This window comes from Aquarana catesbeiana, linkage group LG02 (genome assembly GCF_042186555.1).
Source record: "Aquarana catesbeiana isolate 2022-GZ linkage group LG02, ASM4218655v1, whole genome shotgun sequence".
In the NCBI taxonomy this organism is placed as follows: domain Eukaryota; kingdom Metazoa; phylum Chordata; class Amphibia; order Anura; family Ranidae; genus Aquarana; species Aquarana catesbeiana.
This window is the reverse complement of record NC_133325.1, coordinates 796,907,020-796,930,673: the sequence shown is the minus strand read 5'-3', so window position 1 is coordinate 796,930,673 and position 23,654 is coordinate 796,907,020. Positions and strand designations below refer to the sequence as shown.

The following is a 23,654-nucleotide window of genomic DNA, read 5'->3' as shown; positions in this document are numbered from 1 at the left end:
CTCCACATCCCCCCTATATATCATCTCTATACCCCCACATCCCCCCTATATATCATCTCTACACCCCCCACATTCCCCCTATATATCATCTCTACACCCCCCACATCCCCCCTATATATCATCTCTACACCCCCCACATCCCTCCCTATATATCATCTCTACACCCCCCACATCCCCCCTATATATATATCATCTCTACACCCCCCACATCTCCCTATATATCTCATCTCTACACCCCCCACATCCCCCCTATATATCATCTCTACACCCCCCACATCCCCCCTATATATATCATCTCTACACCCCCCACACCCCCCCTATATATCATCTCTACACCCCCCACATCCCCCCTATATATCATCTCTACACCCCCACATCCCCCCTATATATCTCATCTCTACACCCCCCACATCCCCCCCTATATATCATCTCTACACCCCCCACATCCCCCCTATATATCATCTCTACATCCCCCACATCCCCCTATATATCATCTCTACACCCCCACATCTCCCCTATATATCATCTCTACACCCCCCACATCCCCCCTATATATCATCTCTACACCCCCCACATCCCCCCTATATATATCATCTCTACACCCCCCACATCCCCCCTATATATATCATCTCTACACCCCCCACATCCCCCCTATATATCATCTCTACACCCCCACATCCCCCCTATATATCATCTCTACACCCCCACATCCCCCCTATATATCTCATCTCTACACCCCCCACATCCCCCCCTATATATCATCTCTACACCCCCCACATCCCCCCTATATATCATCTCTACACCCCCCACATCCCCCCTATATATCTCATCTCTACACCCCCCACATATCATCTCTACACCCCCCACATCCCCCCTATATATATCATCTTTACACCCCCCACATCCCCCCTATATATCATCTCTACACCCCCCACATCCCTCCTATATATCATCTCTACACCCCTCCACATCTCCCCTATATATCATCTCTACACCCTCCACATCCCCCCTATATATCATCTCTACACCCCCCACATCTCCCCTATATATCATCTGTACACCCCCCACATCCCCCCTATATATATCATCTCTACACCCCCCACATCCCCCCTATATATATCATCTCTACACCCCCCACATCCCCCTATATATCATCTCTACACCCCCACATCCCCCCTATATATATCATCTCTACACCCCCCACATCCCCCCTATATATCATCTCTACACCCCCCACATCCCCCCTATATATCATCTCTACACCCCCCACATCCCCCCTATATATCTCATCTCTACACCCCCACATCCCCCCTATATATCATCTCTACACCCCCCACATCCCCCCTATATATCATCTCTACACCCCCCACATCCCCCCTATATATCTCATCTCTACACCCCCCACATATCATCTCTACACCCCCACATCCCCCCTATATATATCATCTCTACACCCCCCACATCCCCCCTATATATCATCTCTACACCCCCCACATCCCTCCTATATATCATCTCTACACCCCCCCACATCCCCCCTATATATCATCTCTACACCCCCCACATCCCTCCTATATATCATCTCTACACCCCCCCCACATCCCCCCCTATATATCATCTCTACACCCCCCACATCCCCCCTATATATCATCTCTACACCCCCACATCCCCCTATATATCATCTCTACACCCCCCACATCCCCCCTATATATCTCATCTCTACACCCCCCACATCCCCCCTATATATCTCATCTCTACACCCCCCCACATCCCCCCTATATATCATCTCTACACCCCCCACATCCCCCCTATATATCATCTCTACACCCCCCCACATCCCCCCTATATATCTCATCTCTACACCCCCCACATATCATCTCTACACCCCCCACATCCCCCCTATATATATCATCTCTACACCCCCCACATCCCCCCTATATATCATCTCTACACCCCCCACATCCCTCCTATATATCATCTCTACACCCCCCCACATCCCCCCTATATATCATCTCTACACCCCCCACATCCCTCCTATATATCATCTCTACACCCCCCCCCACATCCCCCCCTATATATCATCTCTACACCCCCCACATCCCCCCTATATATCATCTCTACACCCCCACATCCCCCTATATATCATCTCTACACCCCACATCCCCCCTATATATCTCATCTCTACACCCCCCACATCCCCCCTATATATCTCATCTCTACACCCCCCACATCCCCCCCTATATATCATCTCTACACCCCCCCACATCCCCCCTATATATCATCTCTACACCCCCCACATCCCCCTATATATCATCTCTACACCCCCCACATCCCCCTATATATCATCTCTACACCCCCCACATCCCCCCTATATATTTCATCTCTACACCCCCCACATCCCCCCTATATATCATCTCTACACCCCCCACATCCCCCCTATATATCATCTCTACACCCCCCACATCTCCCATATATATCATCTCTACACCCCCCACATCCCCCCTATATATATCATCTCTACACCCTCCACATCTCCCCTATATATCATCTCTACACCCAGAGATCGGTGTTCTGTAGTCCGGGATGTGCTCTCACCCTCATACACAGGAGAAGTGGGCGGGCGGCTCATGTCTCGGTCGGTCCTCTGCTCGGTGTCCGGAATTCTCTCAGGCTGAACACGCCTCTCAGGCTGAACACGCCTCTTATGCTGAACTCTCCTCTCAGGCTGAACACGCTTCTTATGCTGAACACGCTTCTTATGCTGAACTCTCCTCTTATGCTGAACTCTCCTCTTATGCTGAACACGCCTCCTCAGGCTGAACACGCCTCTTATGCTGAACACGCCTCCTCAGGCTGAACACGCCTCTTATGCTGAACTCTCCTCTTATGCTGAACTCTCCTCTTATGCTGAACACGCCTCCTCAGGCTGAACACGCCTCTTATGCTGAACACGCCTCCTCAGGCTGTCTAGATCACACCTTTATGGAGTTCACCCGGTTCAATACGTCACTCTTCTTCTTCTTCTTCTATATATAAGGAGCGCTCCGCTACTTTCCCAGCCCGAGTGATGAGAGAATCCCGGACACCGAGCAGAGGACCAATCGAGACATGAGCCGCCCGCCCACTTCTCCTGTGTATGAGGGTGAGAGCGCATCCCGGACTACAGAACACCGATCTCTGGGTGTACAGATGATATATATATAGGGGGGATGTGGGGGGTGTAGTGATGATATATAGGAGGGATGTGGGGGGTGTAGAGATGATATATAGGGAGATGTGGGGGGTGTAGAGATGATATATAGGGGAGATGTGGGGGGTGTAGAGATGATATATAGGAGGGATGTGGGGGGTGTAGAGATGATATATAGGGGAGATGTGGGGGGTGTAGAGATGATATATAGGGGAGATGTGGGGGGTGTAGAGATGATATATAGGAGGGATGTGGGGGGTGTAGAGATGATATATAGGGGAGATGTGGGGGGTGTAGAGATGATATATAGGGTGGGATGTGGAGGGTGTAGAGATGATATATAGGGGGGATGTGGGGGGTGTAGAGATGATATATAAGAGGGATGTGGGGGGTGTAGAGATGATATATATAGGGGGGATGTGGGGGGTGTAGAGATGATATATAGGGGGAGATGTGGAGGGTGTAGAGATGATATATAGGGGAGATGTGGAGGGTGTAGAGATGATATATAGGGGAGATGTGGAGGGTGTAGAGATGATATATATAGGGGGATGTGGGGGGTGTAGAGATGATATATAGGGGGGATGTGGAGGGTGTAGAGATGATATATAGGGGGAGATGTGGGGGTGTAGAGATGATATATAGGGAGATGTGGAGGGTGTAGAGATGATATATAGGGAGATGTGGGGGGTGTAGAGATGATATATAGGGTGGGATGTGGGGGTGTAGAGATGATATATAGGGGGAGATGTGGGGGTGTAGAGATGATATATAGGGAGATGTGGAGGGTGTAGAGATGATATATAGGGAGATGTGGGGGGTGTAGAGATGATATATAGGGTGGGATGTGGGGGTGTAGAGATGATATATAGGGGGAGATGTGGGGGTGTAGAGATGATATATAGGGGGGATGTGGGGGGTGTAGAGATGATATATAGGGGGGATATGGAGGGTGTAGAGATGATATATAGGGGGAGATGTGGGGGTGTAGAGATGATATATAGGGGGGATGTGGGGGGTGTAGAGATGATATATAGGGAGATGTGGAGGGTGTAGAGATGATATATAGGGGGAGATGTGGGGGTGTAGAGATGATATATAGGGGGGATGTGGGGGGTGTAGAGATGATATATAGGGGGGATGTGGGGGTGTAGAGATGATGTATAGGGGGGATGTGGGGGTGTAGAGATGATATATAGGAGGGATGTGGAGGGTGTAGAGATGATATATAGGGGGGATGTGGGGGTGTAGAGATGATGTATAGGGGGGATGTGGGGGTGTAGAGATGATGTATAGGGGGGATGTGGGGGGTGTAGAGATGATATATAGGGGGGATGTGGGGGTGTAGAGATGATGTATAGGGGGGATGTGGGGGGTGTAGAGATGATGCATAGGAGGGATGTGGAGGGTGTAGAGATGATATATAGGGGGGATGTGGGGGTGTAGAGATGATGTATAAGGGGGGATGTGGGGGTGTAGAGATGATGTATAGGGGGGATGTGGGGGGTGTAGAGATGATATATAGGAGGGATGTGGAGGGTGTAGAGATGATATATAGGGGGGATGTGGGGGTGTAGAGATGATGTATAGGGGGGATGTGGGGGGGTGTAGAGATGATATATAGGGGGGATGTGGAGGGTGTAGAGATGATGTATAGGGGGGATGTGGGGGGTGTAGAGATGATATATAGGGGGGATGTGGAGGGTGTAGAGATGATATATAAGAGGGATGTGGAGGGTGTAGAGATGATATATAGGGGGAGATGTGGGGGGTGTAGAGATGATATATAGGGGAGATGTGGAGGGTGTAGAGATGATATATAGGGGGGATGTGGAGGATGTAGAGATGATATATATAGGGGGGGATGTGGAGGGTGTAGAGATGATATATAGGGGGGATGTGGGGGGTGTAGAGATGATGTATATAGGGGGGATGTGGGGGGTGTAGAGATGATATATAAGAGGGATGTGGAGGGTGTAGAGATGATATATAGGGGGATGTGGGGGGTGTAGTGATGATATATAGGAGGGATGTGGAGGATGTAGAGATGATATATAGGTGGAGATGTGGGGGGTGTAGAGATGATATATAGGGGAGATGTGGAGGGTGTAGAGATGATATATAGGGGGGATGTGGAGGATGTAGAGATGATATATATAGGGGGGGATGTGGAGGGTGTAGAGATGATATATAGGGGGGATGTGGGGGGTGTAGAGATGATGTATATAGGGGGGATGTGGGGGGTGTAGAGATGATATATAGGGGGGATGTGGGGGGTGTAGAGATTATATATAGGAGGGATGTGGAGGGTGTAGAGATGATATATGGGGGGGGGTGTGTAGAGATGATATATATAGGGAGGATGTGGGGGTGTAGAGATGATATATATATGGGGGATGTGGGGGGTGTAGAGATGATATATATAGGGGGGGATGTGGAGGGTGTATAGATGATATATAGGGGGGATGTGGGGGGTGTAGAGATGATATATATAGGGGGGGATGTGGGGGGTGTAGAGATGATATATAGGGGGGATGTGGAGGATGTAGAGATGATATATATATATAGGGGGGATGTGGGGGGTGTAGAGATGATATATATATATAGGGGGGATGTGGGGGGTGTAGAGATGATATATAGGGGGGATGTGGGGGTGTAGAGATGATGTATATAGGGGGGATGTGGGGGGTGTAGAGATGATATATAGGGGGGATGTGGAGGATGTAGAGATGATATATATAGGGGGGGTGTGGAGGGTGTAGAGATGATATATAGGGGGGATGTGGGGGGTGTAGAGATGATGTATATAGGGGGGATGTGGGGGGTGTAGAGATGATATATAGGGGGATGTGGGGGGTGTAGAGATTATATATAGGAGGGATGTGGAGGGTGTAGAGATGATATATAGGGGGATGTGGAGGGTTGTAGAGATGATATATAGGGGGGATGTGGGGGGTGTAGAGATGATATATAGGAGGATGTGGGGGGTGTAGAGATGATATATAGGGGGGATGTGGGGGGTGTAGAGATGATGTATATAGGGGGGATGTGGGGGGTGTAGAGATGATATATAGGGGGGATGTGGAGGGTGTAGAGATGATATATATAGGGGGGATGTGGAGGGTGTAGAAATGATGATATATAGGGGGGATGTGGAGGGTGTAGAAATGATGATATATAGGGGGATGTGGGGGGTGTAGAGATGATATATAGGGGGATGTGGAGGGTGTAGAGATGATATATAGGGGGGATGTGGAGGGTGTAGAGATGATATATATAGGGGGGATGTGGAGGGTGTAGAGATGATATATAGGGGGATGTGGGGGGTGTAGTGATGATATATAGGGGGATGTGGAGGGTGTAGAGATGATACTATAGGGGGGATGTGGGGGGTGTAGAGATGATATATAGGGGGGATGTGGAGGGTGTAGAGATGATATATAGGGGGATGTGGAGGGTGTAGAAATGATGATATATAGGGGGATGTGGGGGGTGTAGAGATGATATATAGGGGGTGTAGAGATGATATATAGGGGGTGTGGGGGGTGTAGAGATGATATATAGGGGGGATGTTGGGGGTGTAGAGATGATATATAGGGTGATGTGGGAGGTGTAGAGATGATATATATAGGGGTGATGTGGGAGGTGTAGAGATGATATATATAGGGGGGATGTGGGGGGTGTAGAGATGATATATAGGGGGGATGTGGAGGGTGTAGAGATGATATATATAGGGGGGATGTGGAGGGTGTAGAGATGATGTGTGTGTGTGTGTGTGTGTGTGTGTGTATATATATATATGGGTGATGTGGGGGGTGTAGAGATGATGGATGGATGGATAGAGAGATGTGTAGAGATGATTATTTTCTAAATCTGTACTCAAGCAGGTGCTTAACGGACAAATTACTGAAATCCTATTTATATGCTATATATGTTATAACATAATTTATTTATCCATTTACTGTGAAATTACTAGTTGGAAGTTATAACTTCTGTTATAACATATATAGCATATAAATATGATTTAGCTTGAATATAACAGTACATTTTCAACAGAATCTGTTTCTCCCTCTTAACTGTTTGAGAAAAAACATGGGATTGTGGGTAAATCTTATACACATAAATACATGTTTTTTTTCCTTGTAGTTGGGCTGGAAGGGAGTATTTGTCTTTTAGACACGCCCCCTTCTATGACACTGCAGTGAGAGGTGTGCCCCCACTGCAGCTTTTTTTTATTGGACTGCTGAGACCAATGGTACTTTACCATTGGTCCAAGACTCCAAGCTGCCCATTGAGATCAGTGCCTCTGACAAGAAGTGTAGAGAGGCACTGTGAGCTCATCCTCTCGGTCTACTGCAAAGTGTGCCGACTTGTATTTAAACTGGCTGCTTTGACAGGCTGCGCAGAGAGCCCCGTATCTCTGGAACCATAGAGGATAGTAGCCCCACTTTTTTTTACCAGTGTTGGGGTAGGTCTTGGGCTTTATACCACCCAAATTTACGACCCTAAAAGCTAAAAAAAAATGGAATGTTCATGGCAGGTAAGGCCCTGCCTCCACTGACTGCAGGTCCCTGTGGTAGAAGAGTCCGGTCAGAGGTGAGGAAGCCGAGCCAGTGTATGAGTTCTCCAGGGTCCCGGTCCTCTCACATCGGATTCCAGGAATAGAACATCCTGAGCGCACCGCCTGTCATCTCATACATTGTATCCAATCCGCTTCCCCATCCATACATCGTATATAAACTCTACAAGCAGCACATGTCTCCTCCGATACATTGTATCCGCCCCGCTCATCACACGACCAATCAGCTAATTGGAACAGCGAACTCACATCCTTGGCTGGGAGGTGGCTCCTCCATCTTGTGACATCACCACACGGTCTCTCTTCTGTCTGGCGCTGAATTAACTTCCCTCCACATCTACTGACCAATCAGATCTGCATAGACAGGTCCCGCCCCTGTACTTATTTATTTCCCATTTGCTTTTATGGGACAAACTGAGAGGGGCCTGAGCTTCATTAGTATTCCCCATTATCAGAAGCATTCCTCCTTCCCTCCCTCCACTCCTCCCCATGTCTGACCCCCTGTACTCCTCTCCATACCATCCCATGTCTGACCCCCCCGTACTCCTCTCCCCTCCATACCGCCCCATGTCTGACCCCCTCTACTCCCCTCCATACCGCCCCATGTCTGACCCCCTCTACTCCTCTCCATACCGCCCCTTGTCTGACCCCCTCTACTCCCCTCCATACCGCCCCATGTCTGACCCCCTCTACTCCTCTCTATACCGCCCCATGTACTCCTCTTCATACCCCCCATGTCTGACCCCCTGTACTCCTCTCCCCTCCATACCGCCCCATGTCTTACCCCCTCTACTCCCCTCCATACCGCCCCATGTCTGACCCCCTGTACTCCTCTCCATACCGCCCCTTGTCTGACCCCCTCTACTCCTCTCCATACCGCCCCATGTACTCCTCTTCATACCCCCCATGTCTGACCCCCTGTACTCCTCTCCCCTCCATATTGTCCCATTTCTGACCCCCTCTACTCCTCTCCATACCGCCCCATGTCTGACCCCATGTACTCTTCTTCATACCCCCCATGTCTGACCCCCTGTATTCCTCTCCATATGACCCCATGTCTGACCCCCTGTTCTCCTCTCCACTCCATACCCCCCATGTATGACCCCCTGTACTCCTCTCCCCTCCAAACCCCCCATGTCTGACCCCCCCTGTATGCCTCTCCATACCATCCCATGTCTGACCCCCGGTACTCCTCTCCATATGACCCCATGTCTGACCCCCAGGTACTCTTCTCCATACCACCCCATGTCTGACCCCTGGTACTCCTCTCCATACCACCCCATGTCTGACCCCCGGTACTCCTCTCCATACCACCCCATGTCTGACCCCCCCCTGTACTCCTCTCCATACCACCCCATGTCTGACCCCCCCCCCTGTACTCCCCTCCATACCGCCCTATGTCTGACCCCCTGTACTCCTCTCCATGTGACCATGTCTGACCCCCTGTACTCCTCTCCCCTCTCCATACCACCCCATGTCTGATCTGTAAAGCCAGGGTTCACATTGTTCTCAGACCTACATGCTCCCCTGTGTAGCAGGAGAATGCCAGACCTCAGATACAGCACCAGATCAGAAATTCATGTATGAAGGGAAACCTGGGAGAGAATAGAATTCTGTGTGTCTGGGAAGAACTTGGAGATTATGAAAAGGCAGCTATAATGCGGCTGTGAGGTGATGAGATCTCATCTACTGTTTTGCACATCTCCCTGCACATGGCTTTATGAATCTGTCCCTATATTCCTGTATTGCCTTAAAATGTATTTCTATAAACAGCGCAGTTCAAGTCCTTAAAAGAAAAAACGAATAACCGTTTACAATCTGTCATTTTCCTGATTCCAGATCCGGTTCTCATCTCCAGTATAACCAGTACTGGGGGCTGGTTGAGTGAGGAGATGGCGGTGAGCGTCCAGTTCTCTGGAGAAGAGAGCGCTGTGACCTGGGAGGTGGACGGGGAGCCTCTCCCTGAAAGATACCGGCTGATAGATGACAATAGGACGCTGATTATCCCCAGTGTGCAGAGAGACGACGCTGAGAGGAGATTCCGGGTCAGGATCACAAACCCGGTCAGTGAGGAGATCCGGGAATACCGGCTGGAGATCAGAGGTGAGAGGAGCATTGGTTGTATTTAAAATTAACCATGTCTACTAGAATACTAATTTGCATTCAACCACATGGCAAGTCTTTGGTGTGTTATTTTGGTGCTGATCACTTTTTAAGGGGTTGGTTTTTTAAAATTTGCATAGCATTTCACCAAGTAAAAGTACATGTACATTCGTTCTGTGCAAACAAAGCGGGGAAAAGTGAATGTAAATAGGCTACATCCTGTGCTGTTTAAACATAATCATTGATTTTAAATGAAACATTATAGAATATATAAGTATTATAGAAAATTCTTGTCCAATCCTTTATAAATCAGCCTATAACATTTTAACTCCTTCCTGAAGAATAAACTTGTGGAGAAGGTTAAGAGCAGAACAGGATACAAAGTTACTACTTAACCGCTTTCCGACCGGCTCACGCCGATATACGTCGGCAGAAGGGCACGTACAGGCAGATTAACGTACCTGTACGTTGCCCTTTAAGAGGCAGTTTGCGGGCGTGCGTGCCGCGACCTCCGTGAGTGTGATCGCGGGTCCCATGGACTCTATGTCCGCGGGGATACCCGCGATCGGCTCACGGAGAGGAAGAATGGGGAAATGCTGATGTAAACAAGCACTTCCCTGTTCTGCCTAGTGACGGGACACTGACCACCGCTCTCTGTAATCGGGAGCAGTGATCAGTGTCGTGTCACACATAGCCACACCTTCCCACAGTTAGAATCACTCCATAGGACACACTTAACACCTACAGCGCCCCCTAGTGGTCAACTCCTTCACTGCCAGTCACATTTACACAGTAATCAATGCATTTTTAATCACACTGATCACTGTATAAATGTGAATGGTCCCAAAATAGCACCAAAAATGTCTAATGAGTCCTCCATAATGTCGCAGTCATGATAAAAAATCGCTGATTGCTGCCATTACTAGTAAAAAAAAATAATAAAAATGCCATAAAACTATCCCCTATTTTATAGACACTAACTTTTGTGCAAACCAATCAAACACTTATTTCGATATTTATTTTTTTTTTTTTGAAAAAAAAAGTAGAATACATATCGGCCTAAACTGAGGAAAATAACTTTTTTTATATATATTTTTTTGGGGATGTTTATTATAGTAAAAAAAAAATGCGTTTTTTTTTTTTTTCAAAATTGTCGCTATTTTTGTTTATAGCGCAAAAAATAAAAACTGCAAAAGGTGATCAAATACCTCCAAAAGAAAGCTCTATTTGTGGGGAATAAAGTACGTCAATTTTGTTTGGGAGCAACGTCGCATGACCGCGCAATTGTCAGTTAAAGCAACGCAGTGCCGAATCGCAAAAAACGCTCTGGAATTTTGCCAGCCAAATGGTCTGGGGCTTAGGTCGTTAATGGCCATTCTGGAACAGGCTAGTCTCATATAAGCTTTAAGATGGTAATGTAATGTTTTCTTAAAGTGTGTGTGTGTGTGTGTGGTGTTTTTTTTTTTTTTTTTTGTACCTATAGGCAGGGCTAGTGCTCCAGCTAGGCAGCTGCCTAGGGTGAACTGCTGCCTAGGGTGCGCAGCCATGGCCGCTGACTTCCCCATTAGCCTGGCCGGGGAATACGAGGGGTCATACACAGGGCTGGCCTTCTGACTGACTGCAGAGAAAGCAGCAGTCATGGAGGACTTCCGTCATGGTTGCTGCATAGGAGGTGAGGAGGGCAAAGCAGAGGAGGCGGGCACAGCCTCAACTCTTCTGGGAAGGCCGTCCACAAGGTTTAGGAGGGTGTCTATGGGAATGTTTGATCATTGTTCCAGAAGTTCATTTGTGAGGTCAGACACTGATTTGGTGGAGGGGGGATTATGGTGTGGGGGTTGTTTTTTCAGGGCTTGGCCCCTTAGTTCCAGTGAAGGGAACTCTTAACTCTTTAAGCATACTAAGATAACTTGGACAATTTCATTCACCCAACTTTGTGGGAACAGTTTGGGGATGGCCCCTTCCTGTTCCAACATGACTGCGCACCAGTGCACAAAGCAAGGTCCATAAAGACGTGGATGAGCAAGTTTGGGGGGGAGGAACTTGACTGGCCTGCACAGAGTCCTGACTTCAACCCAATAGAACACCTTTGGGATGAATTCGAGCGGAGACTGCAAGCCAGGCCTTCTCATCCAGCATCAGTGCCTGACCTCACAAATGCGCTTCTGGAAGAATGGTCAAACATTCCCATAGACACCCTCCTAAACCTTGTGGACAGCCTTCCTAGAGGAGTTGAAGCTATTATAGCTGCAAAGGGTGGGCCAACTCTATATTGAACCCTACGGATTAAGACTGGGGTGCCATTAAAGTTCATGTGTGTGTGTAAAGGCAGGCGTCCCAATACTTTTGGTAATATAGTGTAATGAGAACTGAATAACTGACAGAAGGCGCACATATGGAAGGCTGGCAGCACTGCTGATTGCTGGGCAGTGGTTTAGCATTGTCATCCTTCAGCAGGATGTGCTGTCACTGCCACAATTTCCAAGTAAGAAAAAAAATCACAAAAATGGATTTGCTGAAGAAAACGATATCCAGTGAGACCTGATGCCAAAGATACTGGAAAATAGGTGAAAACAAAGTTTTTATACACTTTAACCTCCTGGCTCTTTATGGGGTTTCAGATGCCGGGAGGCGGGGTAGGGTTTATCATGTGACCACCGTGATTGGCTGTCAGTGGTCACATGATTGGAAAGCTAAGTAGTGATCAGAGCTCTCAGTTAGCCGCTGGTAACGGTACCGGGAGTGCGCAGGGTGCACGCTCTCCGCACAGCTGTATTTACATTCTGGCACAAATATACAGCTGCTCGGTGTCGAGGCCCACCTGCCAAGAGCCCGTATATTTGTATACTGTGGGCACCAAGAGGTTAAACTAATATCTGATCCTGCAACATTCCACCCCTGGTTCCAAATCATTCTACGTTGTCACCCTGTCACCCACTCACTCAATGGAGACTTAGGCCCCTTTCACACTGGGGCGGTTTGCAGGCGTTATTGCGCTAAAAATACCGCCTGCAAACAGCCCCTAAACAGCCTCCGCTGTTTGTTCAGTGTGAAAGCCCGAGGGCTTTCACACTGAAGCGGTGTGCTGGCAGGAGAAAAAAAAAACTCCTGCAAACCGCTTCTTTGGAGCGGTGAAGGAGCGGTGTATTCACCGCTCCTTCACCGCTCCTGCCCATTGAATTCAATGGGACAGCGTGGCTATACCGCGCTGTACTTGTGGTTTTAACCCTTTTTCGGCCGCCAGCGGGGGGTTAAAACCGCACCGCTAGCGGCCGAATACCACGGTAAAACAGCGCTAAAAATAGCGCTGTTTTACCGCCAACGCCCCCTACCGCCCCAGTGTGAAAGGGGGCCTAAAGGCAGGTGTGCTGACAGATGGCACAGGCATGGTCCACTATTGTCACCATAAGGAAACCCACCCTGAGAAATGCTGCACAGCCATCGCTGGAGTCCTTGTAGACAAAGAGGCTGCAGGTGAAACCGCAGCACTGAGATACAACAAAGGATAGAATTTTATTTTATTTTTTTTAAATAATGCGCATTGTAAGGAAACCAAACATTATTCAGTGAGGCCGCTTGTACACAGTCCAGCTACAGTGGGAGAGACAGGTGCAGCATCCAGACCTGCTGAAGGCAGCTTGTCAAGGTCTATGGCAGACTTCCGCTAAAACTGGCAGAACAATGTACCAAGTGGTACTAGCGATTAGAGCCCGGTCTGTTCTGGAATGCGGAAGGTCTAAACGCCGGTACCACTCAGTGCAGCATCCAGCCGCAACCTGCCATAGATTTTCACAGGCTGTCTGCAGTGGGGCTGGATGCTGCACCTGTCCCCCTGGGTTCCCTGCATGGCCTTCTGTGCAAGAGGCGCTATGGTTTCATGTACCAGCAGGGGGCAGTGTAGAAAATGTCTTGTGCTAAGCTTGACTCCCACATGTAGAGGCAGAAGGATTATATAACTGGGCTGGTTGTGGCCAATCTGAGCCTAAAGGACTAAGGCGGCACACAATATTACTATATGGGAATAACACCCTGAACTGTATAGAACATGGGGGGGGGGGGCTGTTATAATATTGTGTGACATGGAATAGTAACAATGTCTGTTTTCTTTTGTTCTCCTCTGCTTCAGGGATATTACAGGTCAGTTTGATGTTTTATATAAAAATTCACAGATCTTTTTCTATACATTGTTAATCACACGAGAAAATAATATCTCACAAGTGTTACATTTGGTTTTAATTTATGACAGATTCTGAATTGAATTTCCGAACATTACCAGTACATCCCATGGCTGCTGGAATAAGTATCCACATTCAGGTGAGTTATATTTACATGTTAGTTCTCTAAATGATATCACTAAAGAGTGGACAGCTATTGTCCATTACCGCCAATACCTTCATGACATGCAGAGATTTAAAGTGATACTAAAGGTTAGTGTAAAAAAAAAAAAAAAAAAAAAACTAAACAAACTTGTTCTACTTGCCTCCTATGTGTAATGGTTTTGCACAGAGCAGCCCCGATCCTCCTCTCAGGTCCCCCACCAGCACTCCTGGCTCCTCCCGCTTGACCAGTGCCCCCAATAGCAAGCATTTTGCTATGGGGGCACTGTTGCATGCTCGCTCCCGTGCCCCACTCTATGTGTCCATAAGACAGTGTGCAGAGGTGAGCTGTGGACAAGGAATGCATATTTTATGGGTATAACCACTGTGGCATACGTCACTGTTTATACAGTACGTAGGCTCAAGCTTTAAGCCCCTCCCACTATTTGTGCAGTTTGCCACACCCACAATTCAATATGGCACACAGCCAAAAAATTCCCTATAATACTTATTTGGTTACAGGTTCTTCACCTCATTCATTATATGGGCGTCCTATGTGTGATCATATCACCTTTTGTATTTATACATGGAGATCATACCCCCCTCCCCCCTTTATGCATTTATACATGGTGATCACATTCCCCTTAAAATCCTCCTAAGGCTCCATTCACACTAGCGCGTTTTTTGATGCATTTTGCATTTTGCAGAAATGCATGGGAATTTTTTAACATGGGTTCCTATGGAACATGTTCACATCAATGCTTTTTTGTATCTCTGCGTTTTTGGAAAGGGTCGGGGACTTTTTTTCATGCAAAAAGCAGTGTTTTGCATGTAATGGATTTCAATGGACAAGCATCAAAAACGCAAGTGCACCGTTTTTGCACCGTTTTTGCACCGTTTTTGCAGCGTTTTTGCAGCGTTTTTGGTGCGTTTTTGGTGCGTTTTTGCCGTTTTTTTTTTTTTTTTTTTTTGTAATTTTTTTTAAGACTGTAAAAAAAAAATGAAAAAAAAAAAAAAAAAAACGCAAAACGCAAATCGCGGCAAAAACGCCGCAAAAACGCCGCAAAAACGCTACAAAAACGCTGCTCAAAAACGTGCCAAGCATGAAAAAAAAACCTCCAAAAACGCTCAAAAGCAACATGCATAGGTGTGAATCGAGCCTAAGGCTCGGTTCACACTACCGCGACTTGGGATCCGACTTGTAAGCCCTCAAGTCGCCCCAAGTCGCCCCAGAAAGAGATTCACATTACAGTGCATGGGAGCGTCTTAATAGACACTACTGAAGTCGCTCCGACTTCAGAGCGTACTCCCTGTACTACTTGGATCCGACTTTGATCCGACTTCAGCCTATTGACTATCATTGAAGTCGGATCGCCGTCTCGCATGATCCGACTTCGGCATGCGACTTGTGCTCAAATGGGGAACTCCGCGCCAAATTTTAAATAAAAATCCGGCATGGGTTCCCCCTCCAGGGGCATACCAGGCCCTTGGGTCTGGTATGGACCTTGAGGAGAACCCCCTACGCCGAAAAAACGGCGTAGGGGGTCCCCCCCAATCCATACCAGACCCTTATCCGAGCACGCAGCCCGGCCGGACAGGAATGGGGGTGGGGACGAGCGAGCGCCCCCCCCCCCCTCCTGAACCGTACCAGGCCGCATGCCCTCAACATGGGGGGTTTGGTGCCTTGGGGGAGGGGGGCGCGCTGCGGCCCCCCCCACCCCAAAGCACCTTGTCCCCATGTTGATGAGGACAAGGGCCTCTTCCCGACAACCCTGGCCGTTGGTTGTCGGGGTCTGCGGGCGGGGGGCTTATCGGAATCTGGGAGCCTCCTTTAATAAGGGGGCCCCCAGATCCCGGCCCCCCACCCTATGTGAATAGGTATGGGGTACATGGTACCCCTACCCATTCACCTAGGGAAAAAAGCATCAATAAAAAACACAGTACACAGGTATTTAAAATAATTTATTAGGCAGCTCCGGGATCTTCTTCCGACTCCGGGGGTCTCTCCGGCGTCTTCTCCCGGTGTCCGCATCTTCTGCCGGCTCCACCGCTATCTTCTGGCGCTCTTTTGCCAGCGGTGGTCCGGACCTCTGGATCATCTTCTTCCCTCTTCTCTTCCAGAGATGTTGACACGACGCTCTCCCCAGCCAGAATGGTTTCTGTGCGCTCTGCAAGGGACTTATATAGGCGGTGACCCCGCCCCCTTATGCCGTCACAGTCCCTGGGCATGCTGGGTCTGTGACGTTTTAGGAGGCGTGGTCACTGGGTGATGACCACGCCCCCTTATGATGGCACAGCCCCAGCATGCCCTGGGACAGTGACCTCATAAGGGGGCGGGGTCACCGCCTATATAAGTCCGTTGCGGAGCGTTCAGAGACCATTCCAGCTGGAGAGAGCGTCGTGTCAACATCTCTGGAAGAAAAGAAGAAGGCAGAAGTCCGGACCACCGCTAGCAATTGAGCTGCAGAAGATAGCGGAGGAGCCGGCAGAAGATGCGGACACCGGGAGGAGACGGCAGAGAGACCCCCGAAGTCGGAAGAGGACCCCCGAAGTCGGAAGAAGATCCCGGAGCTGCCTAATAAATTATTTTAAAAAACCTGTGTACTGTTTGTTTTATTGACGCTTTTTTTCCCCTAGGTGAATGGGTAGGGGTACCATGTACCCCATACTCATTCACATAGGGTGGGGGGCCGGGATCTGGGGGCCCCCTTATTAAAGGGGGCTCCCAGATTCCGATAAGCCCCCTGCCCGCAGACCCCGACAACCAACGGCCAGGGTTGTCGGGAAGAGGCCCTTGTCCTCATCAACATGGGGACAAGGTGCTTTGGGGTGGGGGGGCCGCAGCGCGCCCCCCTGCCCCAAGGCACCAACCCCCCCCATGTTGAGGGCATGCGGCCTGGTACGGTTCAGGAGGGGGGGGCGCTCGCTCGTCCCCACCCCCATTCCTGTCCGGCCGGGCTGCGTGCTCGGATAAGGGTCTGGTATGGATTGGGGGGACCCCCCACGCCGTCCTTTCGGCGTAGGGGGGTTCCCCTCAAGATCCATACCGGACCCAAGGGCCTGGTATGCCCCTGGGGGGGGAACCCATGCCGGATTTTTATTTAAAAATTGGCGCGGAGTTCCCCCTTAAGATTCATACCAAACACAGTGGCGGGGATCCAAGTCGGATCCCCGTTCATTGAAAGTCGGATCCACAAGTCGTGTTGAAGTCGGGTTGAAGTCGTGTTGCAAAGTCGCGTTGAAGTCGTGTTGCCCCTGTGTGAATCGAGCCTAAGAGAATATATTCAGTTCAGATAATCTTTACTCACAGCTGAGCTCCTCTCTCTCCATACACATCATCCATTAATCTGCACTAATTGGCTTCCTTCTAATGTGCACACAGCTCATATCTTCATATAAAGATTTCTGTGTATGCTCCTTCATATATGATGATAAGTACATTGTATATATCACATATGAAAATGTTTGTTTTATATGTATTTGTGTTTCTCTGGAGTGTTTTTTTTTTTTTGTTTTTTTTTTTGTTTTTTTTTATTTAAGATGTTTTGAAAAATAGGGTTGTGTTATTTCAGACATTACATTATTGGAAGTACAGTATGTATCTTTCAGACAATTATTCTTTTTCTGACTCCATTACAATGTTTCTAATTGTAAAAAGTAGAATCCTTTTATGTGTTATGGTTTCCCTCTAGTGGCTAGTTCTGGTATCAACCATAATTTTGCGAATGAGTAGATATTTTTACATGAGCAATCGCTACCAATAATTGGAAGGCCCCATTTTTAGTGTGGGTTTTTTTTTTTGCTCTTAATTCTTTTAAATGTCATTTTCTACAGCAGCTAATTTGTCTGCATTTTTTTCCCTCTATTTTCCTGCTCTCGAGCACTATATACACCATAGCGCCTCCATCAAAACTTTCGACTTGATGAAGCGTCCCCTGAAGACGTGCATTTGCATGAATTGCGTTGGGGCTAAACTACACGCTGACATCTCGCCACCACTTCCATGCTTGCAACTGGTGGCCCTCTTTGCAAGTGTACTTTTATTTGTCACGACTATCGTATTTGCATGCATTTAAATTCAACCTTTTTCCTTTATGTAAAGTTTTTTATACTTTTTTTTTTTTTTTTAAATATATATAATACTATGATTCCCTGCTTGTGGCTCCATGCAGTGAGCGCGTTTTTTTCCTAGACTGTTTCAAGCAAACCTGACTGTCCCCAGTGGTGAGAGTTGGTACTGCTGGGTGTCCCCATTGTGATTATGGAGCTGGTTGACCATGTGTGAAGGATCCTGGTGATTTAAATGTGCATGTTGCTGCTTCCCTCTGGCAGCTTTAATTTTGGTGAGCGCACTTTAGTTCTGTTGCTCACATGTGACGGGGTGGACTTGCAGTATCTGGTGGAAGACATTCTTTCTGCGGTGATCATTATTTCACACGTTGGACTTTTTCACTTTTGGACTTTGTTTATACTGATATACTTTTTCAGTATTAATTTTGAGTATTGTGGATGTTTTTTGCACATTACGATTATTTTATTCATATCACATGTTTTAAGCTTGTTATATTTTCAAGAGGGATATCACAAAAATGTGTCCACTTGAACTGTTGTGTATAGTTTTTGTTTTTTTTACACATTTTCTCTTTTATTATGCTCAGGAGATAAAAAGTAAATTTCCTAAGGATGGACAATACTAGACTTGGGGTTTTTCAAATTTTATACTGTATATGTACAAGCGATATAGCTCAAAGTCTTTTCACACATTTTACCTATTTACTCTTAGATGCTCTGTTGGAAAAAAAGCAGGCTAGTTGACAAAGTTTAATAGTTTAAGCTCCAATTTACACATACAACTGAAGGTATTACTTAGTCCCTCTGCCTGTTTAGATGCCTCCATACAAAGTTTTAGACAAAACAAAAGCATTTTAGAAACTACCTTGAAATGCCAGTTCATGTACATTATCTGGGGCAGCCCACCTGCTCTATGCCCTCTTGTATGTTCAACTTCAACCTGAATTATCTAAATACAATGTTGGAAGCTGTGGAGAAGGGGGAGGAGTTTGTGGGTAAGACGATCATCAAGACTGCATTCTTCCTTCCAGTACAAGTGTGAGATCTAATCAGCACAGCTGATACCTAAACTCTTATGATGGAGGAACATGACAAATACATTTTGGGAAATGCTAACCTAGAGTAATAAATATGATCGTGATGTCTTGTTCAAGCACCTGACCTGCGCTTGTCTTATTTTTAGACGTGTTGCAAAAGGGAAAGAAAAAATGTTCCTCTGAGTATAATGGAAGTTGGATATGAGCAACCCACCAACAACCAATCTTCATCCATCCATGGGATGCCTGAAGATCCTCCTCTGAATATCATGGAAGTTGGCTATGGGCAACCTATCCACAATGAATCCACATCCACCCATGGAATCCCTGAAGATCTTCCTCTGAGTATCATGGAGGTTGGCTATTCACAACCCATTCACAACAAATCCACATCCACCCATGGAATCCCTGATGATCTTCCTTAAGAGTATCATGGAGGTTGGATATTCGCAACCCATCCACAATGAATCCATATCAAACCATGGTATCCTTGAAGATCTTCCTCAAGCGTATCATGAAGGTTGGCTATTCGCAATCCATCCACATCCACTCATGGGATCATTAATGATCTACATCTGAGTGGAGTAATAACCCACCAATCTGAAATTATTCTACCCCAACAATGAGAAGGGATCCCTGTCTGGAGCTGAGGATGGAACTGTGCTTCATTTAAATAGATGGATATGACACCTGTGCCTTTTCCTGTCATGCCAGCTAGACTTCTGGGGGAAATGTATTGTTTTATCCTTGTTTTTTTTTTTTTAAGTTTGGAGTTTGTTTTTTGGAGACTTTAAGTGGAACACCAGCCACAACATTTTAATTGGGGGGAAGGGGAAAGCACCTAATGCAGGTTGTAGGTGTTGGGGAATTTTATTCTCATTTCCTGTTCTATTGACCTCACAAAGTGAGGGAATTCAGTCCAACACTGACGGGCTAAACCACCTTCAATCCTTAGGGAGCTGGTGCAAAAATCTGAATATTTAGATTTGAGTAAGTGTTGCAGTCGCATAAGGGTTTCTTTTTATTAAAATTTGCTGGACGAATGTTGCAAGCATTCGCCCAGCTGCCATAAATAGCCACTCTAATTTGCTTAATACATTTTATTTCCTACAATCGTTGGCCCCATCTAGTGGCCATAATGTGGTATTGGTGTGTTCCAGGAAAATACCACATTGTCACCACTAGATGGTGGTGACGATCATAGGAAATAAACGTCTTAGGTGGATTGTTTGTGGCGGCTGGGTGAATACTTGTAAAATTCATTGAGCAATTATTTATTTTTTTTAAATAAATCAGACCCCTTAAAATCTAATTGCTGATTTTACACTCCCAATTCCAAAGAGTGCACTAGGTAAGGTATGTATATAGAAGTGCACTGCACTTATTAAAAAAAAAAAGCCAAATCATCAAACTACTGTAAAGAGCAAAATTGTTGAAAAATAATCCATACACAATGTGCAAAATAATTTGTCCTCCTGTTGAAATCGCTTATGATGAAATGCTTTTGTCATCACGCACACCAGGAAGTCCCACTGTTGCAGAGCCTAGGCCAAAGGTGTTGCTAGGGAGGTACAGTCTGCACCCGGATGACAACAAGTGGAGGGGTGACACCCTCCCGACAGTGAGGAAAGCCCTGGTATTTTTTTTTTCTTTCAGCTGACCCGTTCACCCTGCAGCCCGCTGGGCTGGAACAACACACCTCCAGCGCCGCAGCCGCGCCTGGTGTGTCACTGTGTGAGTGTGTCCTCCTTCCTCCTCCCTACCCTACTGAGCCAGCGAGACTCAGCCTGTCACATCTCACACTGCACTGCAGACATGATGATGAGGTCACTACACACACTACTAGTGTATCGGCCCGGGCGGCGTGGTGGCTGCACGCTGGGAAGCTGCCCTCCTCTCCTCTCCAGACTCCAGCTGCCACCCGGCGCCCATATTCGGAACAGGTGTGGGGGGGTGTCCTGGTGTCCACCGCAGGCCCGAGCCCAGGGTGAGGTGTGTGTGTGTGTGTGTGTGTGTGTGTGTGTGTGTGTGTTTGCCATGGTACCGCACCAGGTGACACCAACCCTAATGACGCCACTGGCCTAGGTAGGGAATGGGGCAGCTGAGTGCATGTTCTGGTGATGGTACAGCACCTGTCCTGTAAGTGAGCTGTTTTTATGGGGTGTTTTGCTATGAAATGTGTGTTTTTTTGTTTTTTTTTTGTTTTTTTTAATGTTTTGCATCATCTTTGTCTAAATTTCATGGTTGCATGCTATAGAATGGTGTGTGTGTTTTTTTTTTTTTCCTCTCTCTCTTTCTCTCTCCCCCACCTTTTTAGAGCACATCAGTTTGGAGTCCATGGTCAATAAGGGACCTAGAATTATTGCTCTCATATTTTCGGTGATGAATGGCTTGTGCAATAGTTTACATTTACACCTCATGTACATGTTTGTTCTGTAGTATCGTTTTCTAAATTCCTCCAATCGGGAAAAATACAACATTTATGGTCACTAGATGACACAATCTTATGAGATTATTATATTACACAGAATACTGCGAGTTTTCTTGGAGCTGTGTGGATGTGTCCATTCCTTCCATACAGGACTCCTTAGAGTGAATATTACGATTATTACATGGACCAAAAATTGTGACTTTCTTCTTGAAAAGGAACAAGTTAAGAAAATGTGATATTAATGTGTTTGCACTTTTTAATGATCGTTCTTCTGATAATCAGCAATCCCAGTATCTGTGAGAGATGCACAAGATATGTGAATGATAAATATAGATATTTTTGTTGTGTTTGAGGAATGATCAGAGAAAAGATGTATTTTACTTACATAAAATCAGGAAGATTTTTTTCTATTAAAGTTTTGGAATCTGACATCTTGGCACTTTTCACCCTATCAGTTTACAAACTTCTGTTTTTCCATAATAATTATATTATGATGGCAAATTATTAAATGTTAGTATGTTTTGACCTTAAAACTATGGCGTTAACCTCCCTAACCCCCACTTTTAATCTGATTTTGCTTCTTTGGTGGGGGAAAAAAATGCAAATAGTGGTGTAGAGCTATTCATCCTGTGAAGCTACAGGCACATTGGTTCCGTTGGGGCAAAATCAAATATTAGCCTATTTTATGTAGTTTTAATGTTCTTCATAGAGTGAAGAGGAAAATGCCAGATTATGGCCAGTAGATGGAGCTGACAGTCATAGTAAATATTTATCTCCTATGCTCATTGGCTCCATCTAGTGGCCATAATGCAGTGTTTTCCTTATTCAGTTGTGTATGTATGAAGAACATTCCATCTACAGCAAAAATATCCTAACAACATTCTATTTTGACAAGAACTAATGCAGTTTGACAGGGCAAAAAGCACTGAACATTTTTATAAATATAACCAAGTGTTCAACACTTGCTGAAGAAATGCACCACAAACATCCCCCAACCTTTCCATATCAAAACTTTGTATAGAAAACCTCTCCGTATGCATTTTCTGTGTTGATGGCATAATCTGTAATGTGTGTATAGGGTTTCCCAATCATCTCAGGGTTACGATATTGCTCAATCTCAGGGGCTAATGCAATAAAGCTCTTATTAGATGGAATATGTGTAATATGCAGATGTGGACTATGTAAAGTGCACCTCTCTAATTCCATTAAAGGACTTTGGGTCCCAAAGTAGCTCATGAATTTATGAGGTGCATTGAGCCTACTGAGGCTTCTTTTATTGATAGAGGACAAGTACATGAACTAGGCTTATGGTCTGGCATCTTCCCATTTAATTTTATACAACTTTCCCCAGTACAGAGAATGCTGTAATCAAGGTACGGTAGAAGTTGTGCCCCCCCCCAAAAAAGCAAGCAGAGAACAAAGGACTAGTTATCAGTATTACCTGAAGTCTTCCAGCAGCACAGTATTTCTGCATTACTGACTTACCATTCCTTGTTCTGCAATGGATCTCTGTGTGGAGGTGGCCATCTTGGTAGGAGCAGGGTTTTGCTTCCCATGTCTGAGCTGCCCCCCACTGACAAGACATCTGATGACTGTGATCTATGCTTCATCATCATTACCCCATCAGACTGGATGAAACAGAAGCAGGGAGATCCCTCCATTGCAGATCCTAAAGGTACAGTTTCCTCTCCAGCAAGGAGAACAATGGGCAGCAGAATTGTGACATCACAAAATCTCCCTCCAATTCTCATGAGACTAGCGGTCATTGACAGCAGTGCCTTAGACGATCCCACATTGCAGATATATAGGTCAAGGTGCAGGAGGAAGTTACCCGCTATTTTTTTCAGAAGTTAAAAGCAGATATTCACTTTTTATGCTTGGTGATTTAGTTTATGAAAATATTTTAATATCTACAAGTGCTCAAATGACTGCC

The 23,654-nt window shown here is 46.6% G+C and overlaps 1 protein-coding gene across 1 annotated transcript; it reads left to right on the top strand.

Moving 5' to 3' along the window:
• The first annotated feature begins 2,955 nt into the window (after positions 1-2,955).
• Positions 2,956-23,400, top strand: LOC141129455 (uncharacterized). The gene is made up of 4 exons (XM_073617492.1): positions 2,956-3,139; positions 9,606-9,869; positions 14,113-14,180; positions 19,437-23,400. Exons 1-4 carry the CDS (start codon positions 3,106-3,108, stop codon positions 19,713-19,715), a joined length of 645 nt encoding a protein of 214 aa, XP_073473593.1. The 5' UTR covers positions 2,956-3,105; the 3' UTR covers positions 19,716-23,400.
• Positions 23,401-23,654: the final 254 nt, after the last annotated feature.